The sequence below is a fragment of the Papaver somniferum genome, unplaced genomic scaffold, assembly GCF_003573695.1.
Source record: "Papaver somniferum cultivar HN1 unplaced genomic scaffold, ASM357369v1 unplaced-scaffold_137, whole genome shotgun sequence".
NCBI lineage: Eukaryota > Viridiplantae > Streptophyta > Magnoliopsida > Ranunculales > Papaveraceae > Papaver > Papaver somniferum.
This window is the reverse complement of record NW_020622934.1, coordinates 13,727,225-13,742,489: the sequence shown is the minus strand read 5'-3', so window position 1 is coordinate 13,742,489 and position 15,265 is coordinate 13,727,225. Positions and strand designations below refer to the sequence as shown.

The following is a 15,265-nucleotide window of genomic DNA, read 5'->3' as shown; positions in this document are numbered from 1 at the left end:
GGAAAATCATAGATAGATAACTTGAATCCAGGGTTTGGAGTACAAATTGGTGAATTAAGATTTGTAATGAAAGAAAATGAAGAACAAGTTGAAATTGGGGATTCAAATGAATCCCTAACATTTTAATAATCAGAAAATAAAAGTATTCTACCTTGAATAAGAGAAGGAGAACTAGTTCTAACCAAAACAGGGTTAGAGATATCATGTAGTAACCCCGTAATAGGAAATGATTCCAAATCATTGGATCGGTGAAACTCACTGACTCGGTTAAGATCTGAACTACTCTCTTGATTTGAATCCGCTATTTGGTTTGAAAGAATATTGCAATTTTCAAGTATATTGAAAGGGAAAGTTCTTTTTCCTAATAACAATTCTACAGGTAGTGGTATGTCTGAGTATGATTTCAAAGATTGGATTCTAGCATAACTATTCAATGGATTATCAAATAAACTCGGATCCTCAAAGAAAGGCTGAGGTTCGAAGAAATTTTGATAAGTTTCGTTAGCTCCGACAATTTCCATGAAAGAGTTTACATAATTGTGATTACCATGACAATCTGTATTGTCTTTAAGGGTTACATATCTTGACCTGGGTGTCATTGATGAAGTGGAGATCTTCTCCCAGACCTTAAACAGAGGTAATAGAATTGGGAAGGGAGGTTGAGATATATATTGCACTTAAACCACTAACCGTTATACTACTCGATTATCATATATATTCATTATTCAATACTACGCGTACTGAATTTATATCTCTTAAATGTATACACCTACATATGCAGTTTCGAATTATCCTCGAATCACGGAATATTGATTGGATTTTTGACGGAATCTAAATTTCATGAATCCAGATAACACTTGTACGTTTATCTCGTTCCTGACATCTGCCAAATTCCGAATTACTAACCCACCGCCAAATAGTAAAATCCTAAATCTGTACACAAAAGTTTTTGGTAATAATCCCTTTTAGTATATATATTTTTTTAATTCAAGGTGCCAATAAAATAACTTTTTTTTATAAATACTCAGAGATCTTGCTTGGATTGACTTGAACAACTAATCTGATTGGGGATTTGTTAATAATTTCCAACCTCCTGTACCGCCATCTACGCAAGCCTCAATCTAGAAAGTTTAGATTCCCTGGAGCTGTCTTTTGTCGGGTATGCATTAGGATGTGTACTACTGAGCAGGTCCTAAAAATATAATGAAGGGATGTTGGACGCTTTTCCACAAAGTCTTGACAAGGAGGAAGGATCCGCAGCTCCAATAGTACCTTGTTGGACAGGCAACCAGTAGAATCTAACCTAAGGACACATCCAACAACAACTACCGCTTTTCGAAATTCTTGGTGTGGACACTGCGCCTTCTAGTCCCCAATTAGTCTGCTCAGCTTGTGTCACTTGTGATATTAGTTCCTGAACTGCAATAGCAATTGCCATTATAATACATTAAACAAGAAGACCAAAGAAGAAAACTAATGTCGACATTACTAACCCCAGGAACGCGGGATTATGCGGTTCTTAACTCGGGTTATGACCATTTCTCTTCTCAAGTTCTCTCAACTAACGTCGTATATACCCATCAGTAGCCTTACCTCATACTCAATTCGAGCAATCAAATACCTGTTGATAACAAGTTTCCTGTTAAACATTTATTAAAGTTAGGCAGTTAATTTCCTAAATTTGAATAAGATTGGGATTACAGTGATGTTTCATTTGAATACAATTGAATTCTCCTGTAGTATACGTTTTGTTTTTGAAAAAGTATTACAGCATAATATATGTATCTTTCTCGCATCATCACGAGTACTGCATTTCTAATTAAGAAATTTGGATGATTACTGGTTTGACTAATATACGTAGATTCTAACAAACCCCAGATCTTTGTAGCTAAGCAGAATTTCCAAGAATTTGGTTACACCGCGGCATTGACTTGCGGAAGCGCCAGTGTAATGTACTTATTATAAATATCAGCTCCTAATCATTGCAGAGAGCAGCAAGCAAACATTATTGCCTGCCTGCTTGCTAATTAGTTCAATTGCTGCTCATTCTGAAGGAGGAAAAAAGAAAAAAGTGCCCGAATCAACCATACTGAAAAGCTACCAGTCCGGCACCAACCATGTCCAATATGAAGGTACGTGTACTTTCTTATACCGAATGGTTAATCTTATATATCTCTTGAAGGTGAAAATCACTCATGATTATATAAATTTGCAGAAGAAAGCAGTAATGAAGGTGGGCATGAAGACTCCAGAGGACAAGATTGATATCATGAAGGCTGTTGCTAAGCTCAAGGGTATGTGCTACCTGTATAACTTTTACTTCTTGCTTTATGTTTCTTTTCCCTTTTCCGATTGATTTATATTTACAAGTATATGAATGCAGGAGTTGAATATGTAACCTTGGATGGTGAGAGACAAAAATTAACGGTGATCGGAGAGGTGAATCCTTGTCTGATTGCGAAGAAGGTTGGTAAGTCTGGGAAGGGGAAGACAGTTGACCTTCTTGAAGTTAAGACTGGCAGGAGCGTTCAAGAATTGAATCGCCCAAACTGGGGTGATTATTATAGGTATAATAACAATTGTAACTATGACTCTTCTTATTATGACTGTCCTCCAAGAACCACATATGATTACTGTCCTCCCAGAATTACATATGAGTGTCCTCCCAGAATTAGGACGCAGCCCGAGTGTTACAAGGTCGTATGCAACGATGCTCCAGGAGAATGTTCCATCCTCTGAAAGACTGATTCATTCTTGTTGTCCAATTGTTCTGGGTAGCTACTCTGCTTGGCATGTATGCATCCATTTTTTACTTTTCCCTTCCAATTTTGCTTCTATTCTGCAAGTAATTGCATTAGTTTATTTGTACCTTGATGTTGCTTGTCCTGTCCATATATGTATATAATTCCAGTATCAATTGTCCTTGGACTCCTTGGTGTTACCTTGGAATCAAAGCAATTCGACTCATTCAGTTTTGGCATACATTATAATACTATTCTCTCTTGCAAGTTGCAATATCAGCTCGCTAAAATTGTAAAATTCCAGATTAACTCCACTTGCTTGGTGAAACCAACATATGATTTCTTTGTAAAATTAGTGTATGCACATTATTGGATCATCACTTCCAGTTCGATTTCAGGACAGATGCAAAAAGAAATGACAAAAAAAGAAAGTTAAATATGGCCGAGTAAGAACTAAGAGTGGTTTGCCTGCATTTTACATCGGATAGCAAATCTCTCCCTCCTCAACCTCAACCAGCATTCTCTTCCTCTCGGACTCCTCACAGATCTTTATTCTGACAACACGGTCGCGCTCCCAGTTCAACAAGAAGTTAAAATCCTTGATTGGCAATTTCCAGGCTTTGCTTTTTCCAACACCTACAGATAACTTACACTGAGACAAACAGTTATTCTTGGTCAGATATCACCGCAAAACATCATACATGTTTGTGCCCCGAGTTTGCAGATCAATGGAAAGGAATCCGAAGCTCATGCATTTGTGCCACTAACTCCAAGTGTATTCAGTTCAGGTAAATAGTTTGAACAGAGATCTTAATAAGCATCCAAGAAGAAGAAGAAAGTTATTAGTCACTCTTCCAGGAAAGCACATCCGGTGACAGCTCCGCAAGCCCCGCGCATTGGTCTAGTCTCCCTCCACTTCAACGGAACAACTGTAGGATCACAAACTCTTACTACATCCAGCTTCACAATGTCAAACCTCCCAGCACCCAATTCCTCCCACTTAAGAACCTTCCCTCCAACAACATACAAGTTCTGCCTGTGTGCAGCAAAACCATAAGCGAATGCCTCTAGCGGCCTGCTGTGACCTGGGAGAAGCACAGGAGGAACAGGACCTACATTGTACCACTCCCCTTGATCCCTGTCCCTGGTTCTGATGGAGCTCTCACCCCAATCAACTACAGTGTATACCCTGTCATCCCCAACAACTGTGACTGCAAATTGCATAGCCCTAGAGAAAGGCCAGATATCTTCGACCGTATGCCATGTTTTATCTGATGGGCTAAAAATCACAGTGGGATTCTGGTCAGGCAGGCCTACATGGTCACTTAAAACATGAAAACAACCTTTATAAGACATTCCAATACAATCCATCTGCGGGACAGGCATAGGCGGCAGTTCCTCCCATCTGCAAACAGGCAGGTTGAGCAAGGAAGTGAATTTAAAGAAATTGAGTTAATTACATACTCCATTAGACTCGAAAGAAATTCGACTAAATATCAAAAGTGACCAGATGTCTCTATATACTCCGACAGATGGACAACTCTAAAATGACATACAATAAATTCTAAATTTCAGAAAAGCAGTTTACTTGGTTTGTTCCGATGAGCTAATTGTTATTCTAATTGTTTAGTTCCTCAGATATAAAAACTTGTATAAATAATCGTAAGCTTTTCAGTGTCTGATTCCGCACTGTCTGGCGCCCAGAAGCATTACCTTTTTTTTGTTCGAAATAGGAATCTAAACATGGAAGTTCCAAGCACACTAAACATATGACAGTCAATCCCAAAAGAACCGAATGCATTTTATCATACATGATAAGCTACAAAAATTCACATCTAAAGTTTGTAACCACAACCAAAATTTGTCTTAAAAAATAAGACAGTAGCAAGCAATTTAAAAATGAAGATATGAACAGCAGACGCAACATATCTCGTACTAAACAAACTAAAACAGAAGATAAAACACTGGAAAACAAGTATACCTATCCTCCGATGGATCATAGACTTCAGCAAGATCAATTCCCATAGTTCCATGCACTTCCCGTCCCCCAGCAACATAAACCTTACCACAAACAACACTACAAGCAAAGTTTCCCCTTGCCGTCCTCATCCCACTTACTCTAGACCACTCTTTCTTAAACACATCAAACATCACAACATCATTAGTAGCCAAATGCCTCTGATGCACAATCTCCACATCCCTTGGGGCATAAAAACCCCCAATAACCAAAAACCTACTACCCACAGTTACACACGAAAACCCATAATGATGCAATCCCGGATTCTGATATGGTATCTCAGGCAACGGATGCCATCTATCAGCATCAGGATCATAAGCAATCCAGTGATTATGAGTCCCTTCAGTTTGAACAAATAACCACTTCCCGGACCAATTTTCTCTAGATTTCAAACTAAAGTAATCTGGATTCCGGATTGTGTTCCTCCATGTTTTACAAACAGATTCAAGCAGACCGTGATATCCGTGAGATAACTTTGCTAAACATCTGAAAGCTAAGTCATCTGGTAATCCTGGGATTATTGGTTCGTGATGTGTTGATTCACTGTTTGGTTGGGTCATAGTTTTTCGAATTGGAACCCCAACTTATGAAAATTGGAACCCTAACTTATGAAAATATGTGATAAATGAGATTTTATATTGAGAGGAAGGGAGGGGGAGATATGAGGTTTCGAGATAAAATTTGTGTAAGAGGAGTTTGAAGAGGGCTTACATTTCAGAGCAGCAGCAAAAATGGAAGGAAGGATGGAGAAATGAAAAACCTAATGACACTCCTAAGGGAAAAACGAGGATAAGTAAGAAAACAGAAATGGAAACCAAAAAAAGAGGTCCTACCGGGAGTCGAACGCAAGTCGCAGGATTCAAAGTCCTGAGTGCTAACCACTACTCCATAGAACCAATTTGGTGTACGTTTTTTGTGAAAGCACAATTTATTGCAATTACAGCTCCCCAAATTTGTAGTGTAGTCAGTCGGTGAAAATCAGTTTCAACATCTTTTAACCTCTAATATGGGCAAAGTAAAGAATTTATCTGTCTCTAAGCTTTTTTTATCGAAAATAATATATAACGCCCGGCATCAGTGCACCCAATGTTACGTGGTGCCAATATCTTTTTGTGTCAAACTTTACAGCTTTGCTATACACACCGACGTGAACCAACACCGTAGAATGCACCTAAATGAGGATGGACGGTCCCAGCTAAACCTTCTCTGCATTGGGATATGGGTGGGCTGAAGCGGGCCCCACCACCCCCTCTCACATGGTATGTTCCACGATTTCTTTTCACGGTGGGTTAATCATTTCTGTAAACTTTACATGTTTTACTACTTGTTTCTGAACCGTGGATCAAAATAGACGGTTTGGATTAGATATTTGATATTTCTCAAGTCTAGAAAGTATACCGCTAAAAACGGAGACGAAATGTTGCTTCATCTACAAAAATTTTCTTCTTTTCTGTCTCAAGCAAAACAATCCATTTTAATTTTAAGGAGATTCACTGAAGCAAACCCTTTGATTCACTTGGATCTGTATAGAGAGGTAAAATACTTGTTTGTATATTCCATCTTTGAGTTTATTTTTTTCCTCATGTTGGATCGATTTTCATGTCAATGTTTATTACGTAATCTAGAGTTGTTATTGACATGAAGGGAATTAGTCCCCTTGAAATTTAGTCACCTGCAATGTTAGATAACTGTAATGTTTATATGTGTGATGAGTACATGTGAGTGATCATGTAACTGTGTGGAGTACGTGTGTGTGTAACTGTCAGGTGTCGGTTAATGTTTGGTGAGTGTGAATTGGTCACCTACTAAACCGGTCATTAAGTTCAGGTGTTTAAAAGTCAGAGATCTGTGAATTGAGTCTGTAAGAAAGAATGATGTTGAATTATTAAAACCAGAGAAGATTGTCCAACGACATTATTTCTTTTAACATGGTATTAGATACCGGATTTCAATCCTAACTCCATTACTCTTTCTTAAATCAGCTTTCAATGACAACTTCTGATAAACATATTCCTTTAACTTTCAAACCCCCATCAAAATTATCTGCAACCAATTATATTTTATGGAAATCTCAAATTGCTCCATTACTAAAGAGTTATAACCTACTTCAATTTGTAGGTGGATCTCTTTACTGTCCTGTGAAGTATTTTCGTCGTACATCTGCAGAAGGAGCTAAGATTGTCGCCGATGATGCGTTTGTTGATAATGATCCTGAGAATGAATTTGTTCAAAATCCATCTTACACCTACTGGGTAAATCAAGACTCTTCTCTCTTATCTTGGTTATTTTCTGCTTGTACAGAAGAAATTCATTCTCAAGTTATATATTGCACTTTTTATCATGAGATTTGGAATCGATTAGAAAAAAATTATAATTCGTCTACTAAATCTCGTCTATTACAACTTAAAACTGATTTGATTGGTTTAAAGAAAAGTTCAGACTCGATGTTGATCTATTTTAACAAGGCATGTTCCATCTTACATCAATTAGCTCAAATTGGCAGAACAGTGTCTGATGAAGATTTGATAATTCATCTTCTTCAAGGTTTACCATCTGAGTACAATGCCTTTAATACCTCCATATGTACTCAACAACTTAAGAATTAAAACCTTATTACCTCATCAGAACTTTTAGGTTTGTTGTTGTCTGAAGAAGCTAGAGTCACTGCTGAGTCTAAACTTGATCTTACTGCTGCTTCTGCAAATGTAAGACACCAACACAAACCTTCTCAACCAACACCTCAATTTTATCACCACTACCCTAATTCAAATGCTTACCCACACAATACTCCTTCATACAATGAGTATCAAAATCCATCTGGTGCATCCTACTATGGTAATTCATCTTGGTCCAATTCTTCTCTTGCTCCTCACTTTGGCAGATCTGGAAATTCTGGTTTTAGATGCAACAAAAATGGTGGAAGATTCAGAGGAGGTTTTATAGATGGAAGGCTTGGTGCTAGATTTGGTCATCAAGGAAATTACAACAATTTCTTTCCTCCACCGAGATACAACAGCTACATAGAGTGTCAATTGTGCAAGAAACCTGGTCATTTGGCTCCACAATGCAAATACAAATATGCACCTAGTGACAACTCTGCAATGCATGCTTATTATACTTCCACTGACTCATATTGTGATGATTGTGATGAATATTGGTACCTTGAACCTGAGGCATTTGTTGTTTATCAAGATGATTCTGGCTCTCCTTCTTCTTCTCATGGATGGGTTCCTGACTCTGGAGCCATACATCATATCACTTCTGATCTCTCTAACCTTAACCTGCACTCTGAATATCAAGGTTCTGATCAAGTGAAAGTTGGAAATGGCTCAGGTTTGACCATAACTCATGTTGGATCTTCTGTTTTGCACAATGACTCTACTAAATTCACTATATCTAATGTTCTTCATGTGCCTTCTATCACCAAGAATTTAATCTATGTGCTTCAATTTACTAAAGAGAATAATTGTTACTTTGAATTTTATTCTGATAAATTTCTTATAAAGGATCTGGTTACCAACAAAGTTCTTATCCATGGTCCTGTTAAAGATGGCTTATATCATATGGAATTCACATCAGCTCAACTCAAGCAAGCATTCTCCTCTGCAGTTTCTTCTTCAGTAAGTTGGCACAATAAGCTTGGTCATCCAGCTTACCATACTCTCAAGCATGTTCTGTCATCAGGCAATGAGCTTATTGATTCTTATTTATCTTCAACACTTTGTTCATCTTGTCAGTTAGCTAAAAGTCATGCACTCCCTTATCCTTCTAGTTTTTCAAATAATGTAACTGGTCCTCTAGATTAAGTTTACTCAGATGTTTGGGTCTCACCATTATGTTCGGTGAATGGGTACAAATATTATGTGTCCTTTATTGATTCATTTAGCAGATTTACATGGTTGTATCCAATTGCTCATAAATTTGAAGTTCTCCCAACTTTTATAAAATTCAAGACTCTTGTTGAGAATCAGCTTAATAGAAAAATCAAATATGTTCAATCATCAGATTGGGGAGGAGAATATAGAAATGTCTCTACTTATCTTAATTATTGTGGCATAGGACATAGAGTCTCTTGTCCTCATGCTCATGCTCAAAATGGCACAGCTGAGAGAAAACACAGACATATAGTTGAAACTGGTTTGGATCTACTTTATCATGCATCCTTACCCTTGTCTTTCTGGTCATATGCATTTGAAATTGCTAATTTTCTGATCAACAGACTGCCAACACCCAAACTTGATCATTTATCTCCATTAGAATATCTATTTCACCTCAAACCAGATTACTTATTTTTACACACATTTGGTTGTGCATGTTATCCATGTCTGAGAAACTTTAATCATCACAAATTGGAACCTAGATCTGTTCAATTAATATATATTTCTTGGATACAGTCACTTGCATAAAGTATATAGGTGCTTCAATCCCAAAACAAACAAGATTATCATTTCAAGAGATGTTAGGTTTGATGAAGGCAAATTTCCGTATGCTTCTTTCTTCAAAAATGAGCCAACTGGTGTTACACTACCAACTACGTCTGTTACTTCTGCACCTGTATCTGCACATGACTTATCATACTCTACTAGTTTGCCTGCTATTTCAAATGAAGATATTGTGCCACCATCCCCTTCAAATACTACTTATGCCCCTGCACGACCTATTTCTGAGGTCATTAATGCACATCCAATGGATACAAGAGGCAAAATGGGAATTCTCAAACCCAGAGTAAGAATTTATGCATCTGAAGTTCAATCTATTTGTGAAGATATAACTGTTCCAACATGCTACACTGAAGCCTGCAAAGATCCAAACTGGAGAGCTGTTATGGATGAAGAAATCAATGCACGTGGAGTACCTGTGTTATGGTGTGACAATATGGGGGCCACTTATTTGACAGCTAATCCAATCTTTCACAATAGAATGAAACACATTGAGATTGCTTTTTATTTTTTGAGAGAATTGGTTGCTTCCAAATCTCTAGTTGTGAGATTTTTCTCTATACAAGATCAGTTGGATGATATCTTCACCAAAGGACTTTCTACTACTTGTTTCTCCACTCTAAGACTCAAGCTCAGTGTTTCTGCTCATGCATAGACTCTGCACTTGTGGGGGGTGTTAGATAACTGAAATGTTTATCTGTGTGATGAGTACGTGTGAATAGGGCTGTCAACAACACTAAACGTAACGAATATTGGCTCTGCCACTGCCGCTGCAATTAAAATTATTGGATATTCGATATCCGTTAGGTTCCGACGGAAATCTGAAATTCAATTCCATTACCGTTACATTGGACGTACCGGATATCGGATATTTTTCCGATACCATCCGGTATGTCACAGAACAGATACAGAACAGGTTACAAATCTTCCAGACTGCCATACAATTACACAAAACAAGTTCTAAATCCAAGAAAACCAGTTCTAAATCCATGCCACAAAAAAAAAACCATACAGATGTTCATTTTCTAAATCCATGCCACCAAATTACATGTTCAGATGTTCTAGCAAAATAAAAAACCACGTTCTTGCAAAAGAAAAGACAAAGAAACTCCATCTCCATGTGTTGCAGCAATTATAAGTCTGCAAATGCATTCCTCCATCACCACTGCCAACTGCATCTGCAAATGCATTCCTCCTTAGTCCCGAACTTCTGCATTTTGAAAGGAAAATTAAAAGTGCTAGTTAAGCTGGAAATGTCAGTGCAATAGGCCAATAAATATAAAAGCAAATAAAAGATTAAGATGTAAGGTAAGGAAAGTTACCATTAATAAAACTATCACTGTCACTGAAACTGAGATCTGGCAGCCAATCACCCAAACAAAGCAATGCTTCAATAAGATCTGGAGCTAATGAACTCCTATGAGATGTGAGAACCCTACCACCAACAATAAACATTGATTCTGATGCTACACTTGTCACTGGAACAACCAATACATCTCTTGCAATCCTTGAAAGAGTTGGGTACATAGGAGCATGATTCTTCCACCAACTTAAGATATCAAATCTCATTTTTTCAGTGGTTGTGCCTTTAGGAAGAACTGGTTCTGCTAAGTATGTCTCCAATTCTGACTTCTTAACCTCAAACACATTTTTTTCCATAATAAAATCATCATAACCAAATTCATATGATGTTTTTGTAGATGCAGAGATCTCAATTCCAGCTGAATTCATTCCACTATCTTAATAATCTGGAACTGTGGTGTTGGTTTCATAAGCACATTAAAGAGCATTAAGTGCAAGCTCAAATTGGTTATAGTGACTTTGATAGTTTTGCACACCATATACTCTCTTCATAAGAAACTCCACCCATCTAGCCTTATACCTAGGATCTAAAACAACTCCAATACCCATCAAAGTGTTACTTTCTTTCCAGTAGCTATTAAACTATGTCCTCATATTCTTGTCCATGTCTCTGATATACTCATGCTCACTTAATTCCTAGATCTTAATACATCTATTAACTTCTTGCACCCCATTATAATACAAATTTGTTGTGGGATACTTAATCCCAGCAAATTTGGTTGAAATCACATCAAATAATTCCAAACATTAACATATATGCACTCCTTGTTGTCACTGCTGAGAAGTTGGTAGTGTCTTGAAGTCATTATCCAAATCAGGCAGCCTAACAAAAGCTTGTCTCAAAAAAATTGCATCCTTTAAGCATCTTATAGGTGGAGTTCCACCTGGTATCCACATCTAAACCAACAGACCTTGAAGCATGAAGCTTAACTTGGGCAATAACACATTCAAATCTCTCTTTTATAGCCAGACTTGACTTGACATATTTCACACACTCTCTAACTGCATCTATAAATGGAGCAGCTACTCTCATTCCACACCCAAAAATCAAGTGCAATACATGATTACTACACCTCATTTGGAACAAATCCTTATTAAGAACTAGACAATCTTTGCCATCAAGCCATGACTTCAGATTTTCCATCATAACGTTGTTTGAGCTAGTATTGTCAGCAGCTACATCAAAAAGCTTACTATCAATGTTCCAGTCAAGAGCTACTGATTTCACTACAGATGCCAGAACTTCTCCAGAATGTGGTGATGGCACTAAAGTGTATGCTAGTGTTTTCTTAATCAGTTTCCACTCATCATCTATGTAATGCATTGTCACACAACAATAACCATCTTTTGTATGCTTACATGACCATATATCTTTTGTTAAACTACATTTAGATGTAATTGTGTAAAATTGTTCTTGTAATTGCAGTTTGAACTGAGCTGTTAGTTTCATGATATCTTCCCTAACTGTATTCCTAGTGTAAATCCTAGCAGCAGGATTCAGAAACTTAACAAACTCTCTAAAATATGGATGCTCAACTATAGTGATTGGATAACCATGCTTAGCAATTATTTTGGCAACAAGTATCCTAATAGCACCAGCATCATACTTCCAATTAGCTAGCTTGTTTGATCATTACCTGTTTTGATTATAGTAATCTTTCTTTGTCCTTTCTTATTCTCAGGATTTTCTTTGCAGGTTTTACAATGGTGATGCAAGCGGCTGGTTTCTTGGTTACTGGGTGCAGGCATTATCTTCTTACAATGTTTGCATTCAACTATCAGTATCCCAACCTCCTTCCCACTTTTCAGTTTCTTCTTTCCAACTGACCTTTCAAAATCAATCCATACATCAGACCTATTGAACGTAGTTTTTTCTTTTCTTCAGCTATAAGTGGATCTTCATCTACTTCTATTTGTTCTTATGCTTCTTCTGTGGGACGAATCGCAGGTGTAACAACAACAAGTGTTGAATGAATTCCTGAACCTTGAACTTGGTTTGATGCAACAGGTAATTGTGATGCAACTGAAACTGAGGGATTTCTTAATGAACCAACATGATTGGATGCTCCTCTTTCGCTTTGGGACATGATTAATTTCACGAATCTCAATCTGTTCTGAAAACCCTAATTTCAGAAACCCTAAATTGAAAATGGAGTTTTTAGGATTGAAATTAAACTTAAAAGAAATAGAAGAAGATAACTGTTTACGGGTGAAAACTGTTTCTACTGGTTTTGGTAAACTTGGGTGTGTTGATGAGAAACGAATTCAAACCCTAAACAATGCACTGCACGGGAGTACTTTTAGATTCGAGAGATCAATCTGTAAGACTCTAGCCTAAACCAAGAAATGGCCTTTCCAGATTCAATTCGGTCACAAGGTGAAGGAGAAGGGTTGATCTTAGGGAGGGAAGCGAAGAAGGTGTTTGAGATTATGAAGGTGTTGGTTGTTTATGACTTGTATCAGAATGTCGAACTGGCTTGCATAATGTAAGCTATCAGTTCTGGGTGTTTTTCTGGATACTGTGTTGACAACACTTGTGTTGTTCGTGTTTTTTTAAAATAGGTTGAAGAACCTATTTATACAAGTCATTTGAGTGCAATCCTCATCTCGTAGGAAGTGTAGGAAGTTGAGTGATGGAGTAGTGGGGTCGTGTAGGTTATTGTCACACGATCACGCCTTTGCCCACTTCCCTCATCATCGTTAACCGTCCATGCCTCCTGACGCATTCTCGTAATGGGTTTGTTGCACGCCGCACGCTGTAAACAACCAGACCAATACCCCAGTAAGTATCCCCCAGTTTGTGACATGTTTGATGTCTCGAATGAGTGGGTCGAATCGTGGGACCCGCCGCAAGAAATAGCATACATTGCTATCCGGTTAAATAACTAAGTTATTTATGGAATTGATATTCATGAAATATCGTGTATGCTCGATGCATGTAATGCATCGCTTTTAAGCAAGCAGCTCAAAACAATCGATATGTATGAAACATCGTTGTTTTAAGGCTTGATTGAACAAGTCGCGGATTAAGCGTCTTAAAATGGCATCACATCTAACCATCTTCGAGTGATCGTTTGGAGGACGCATGGGCGGGCCACCATCTGGTCGATCGCTCCCTGTGGCAGAGTGGCGGACGGTAATCATTGAGACGCTTCATTGATCGCCTAAATTTTAATCCAAGCCGTCCGACCAAGCTGAAAAAGTTGGACGGACGAGATGATTTATGGCACATATTTGCTTCCATTGATGGGTTTTAGGGTTTTTTTAGAGGTGCGCAACATCCCCTCTTTGGCTTGATCGAATCCAAGCATGGGGGCTAATTTTGGAGGGACCGACCAGGCATGCATGGAGACGGCCCGCCGGCGTGCATGTATACACCTCTCTGTCCCACAAAGGTTCGATCTAGGCCACTCAATTTTACCGGCAAAGATGAGTGGTCGTGATCGATTTGTGACAGAAGTACATTGCCGCAAAGGTTTAAAAGCCACCTTTGGGCGTGCGTTCCGAGGCGCGGGGCTCTAGTCTGCATAGGTCGTCCGATCACACACAAAGGTGGGCCCACGGTGATCACGTTGACACCCATGGGACCTCTTGAGTCTATATCTACACCCTCCGTTTAGGATGGTGAAGATGGATGGTCATGATCGAACTACGACAGAAGTGCATTGCCGCAAACCCTAATTAGATTTTTGAATCAGTCACACACACGTGACTTTGGCCAAGCGGTTTGGCACGCCGTGATCCTCCTCTTGGGAGATCGATTACGTGAGGCCCATGTTGGGATGACGCTTAACGCATGTGCACCTTCCTGATTGTCCTAAATGCGATCTAAGCCATCCACACAGGCTGGTAAAGTTGGATGGTTGTGATCGATTTAAGACACTAGTGGACTTCCGCGACCCTTAGAAGCATCACGCCTGCCATGATTCGAGCAAACGTTTCATTGCTCCATGGCCTTGCCATGCGAAACCGATTGGGTGAAGGAAAAGTGGCCCCGCCAACGTGTGCGTTAGCGCTTTTCTGATCATTCATGGGATGATCTAATCCGTCCAACCAGGCTGGCGAAGTTGGACGGTTGTGATGGTTTTAAGACTGCATTGAACAGTCTATGCTCGTTCGAGATTCTCCAAAAACAGCACGGTCACCCCTCTTTAGGTTGGCGTTTGAAGTGTTTGTGAATGAGCAAAAGAATACTCGATTGACTAGGGCACTGGTGGTTCCGTCGGTGGTCCCTATAGTGATTGCCTAGTTCTGCTAGGAGTAGTCTAAGTTTGTTAAGTCACGCGGCCAAATCGTGTGGCCGTGATTATTTTTTGAGACTGATGTGAACAGTCCGGATTTTCCTTAAGGACTTTAAACGCGTTCGATCGCGCGGTCGCGCAATTTTTAATTAAAAGGTGTGCGAACGCGTTGATCTCTTTGTCAGAGGGTGGTGTAGCCTATGTGAGTGTTTTCATGCAGGTCTCAATACTGACACTTCGGGAAATTCATGATACTCTGTTGCGAGCGAACATTTAATCGTCATGTCATTCCAATATTGAGAGTTCGTTGGGGAACATAGCATAGGAAAACACTAGGAAGACCATGCATTAGTGAATAATGCTAGTGCAAGATAAAATTTATAGAATATTTGGGATTGTTGCTACATGCACCATTCTGAGTAAATTTTATACACATAAATATATTGAATTTCTGAATACATATAT

At 38.7% G+C, this 15,265-nt stretch overlaps 2 protein-coding genes and 1 non-coding gene across 3 annotated transcripts; 1 reads left to right on the top strand and 2 right to left on the bottom strand.

The window, feature by feature from the left end:
- The first annotated feature begins 1,713 nt into the window (after window positions 1–1,713).
- On the top strand, window positions 1,714–2,989 carry LOC113334959. Its single transcript, XM_026581183.1, has 3 exons — window positions 1,714–2,132; window positions 2,216–2,294; window positions 2,384–2,989. Exons 1-3 carry the CDS (start codon window positions 2,118–2,120, stop codon window positions 2,737–2,739), a joined length of 450 nt encoding a protein of 149 aa, XP_026436968.1. The 5' UTR covers window positions 1,714–2,117; the 3' UTR covers window positions 2,740–2,989.
- Window positions 2,990–3,060: 71 nt separating this feature from the next.
- On the bottom strand, window positions 3,061–5,528 carry LOC113334958 (F-box/kelch-repeat protein At1g16250-like). Its single transcript, XM_026581182.1, has 2 exons — window positions 4,723–5,528; window positions 3,061–4,146 (listed from the first exon to the last, which is right to left on the bottom strand). Exons 1-2 carry the CDS (start codon window positions 5,316–5,318, stop codon window positions 3,588–3,590), a joined length of 1,155 nt encoding a protein of 384 aa, XP_026436967.1. The 5' UTR covers window positions 5,319–5,528; the 3' UTR covers window positions 3,061–3,587.
- Window positions 5,529–5,582: 54 nt separating this feature from the next.
- On the bottom strand, window positions 5,583–5,654 carry TRNAQ-UUG. The gene has a single exon. It is a non-coding gene; the product is annotated as a tRNA-Gln (tRNA).
- Window positions 5,655–15,265: the final 9,611 nt, after the last annotated feature.

Bases quoted from the DNA above. Each gene is read 5' to 3' on its own strand.
- LOC113334959 (XM_026581183.1), top strand. The intron at 2,295-2,383 runs GTATGTGCTACC...ATATGAATGCAG, and splicing joins GGCTGTTGCTAAGCTCAAGG to GAGTTGAATATGTAACCTTG.
- LOC113334958 (XM_026581182.1), bottom strand. From the start codon at position 5,318: ATGACCCAACCAAACAGTGAATCAACACATCACGAACCAATAATCCCA. The intron at 4,147-4,722 runs GTATACTTGTTT...GCCTGTTTGCAG, and splicing joins TATGATCCATCGGAGGATAG to ATGGGAGGAACTGCCGCCTA.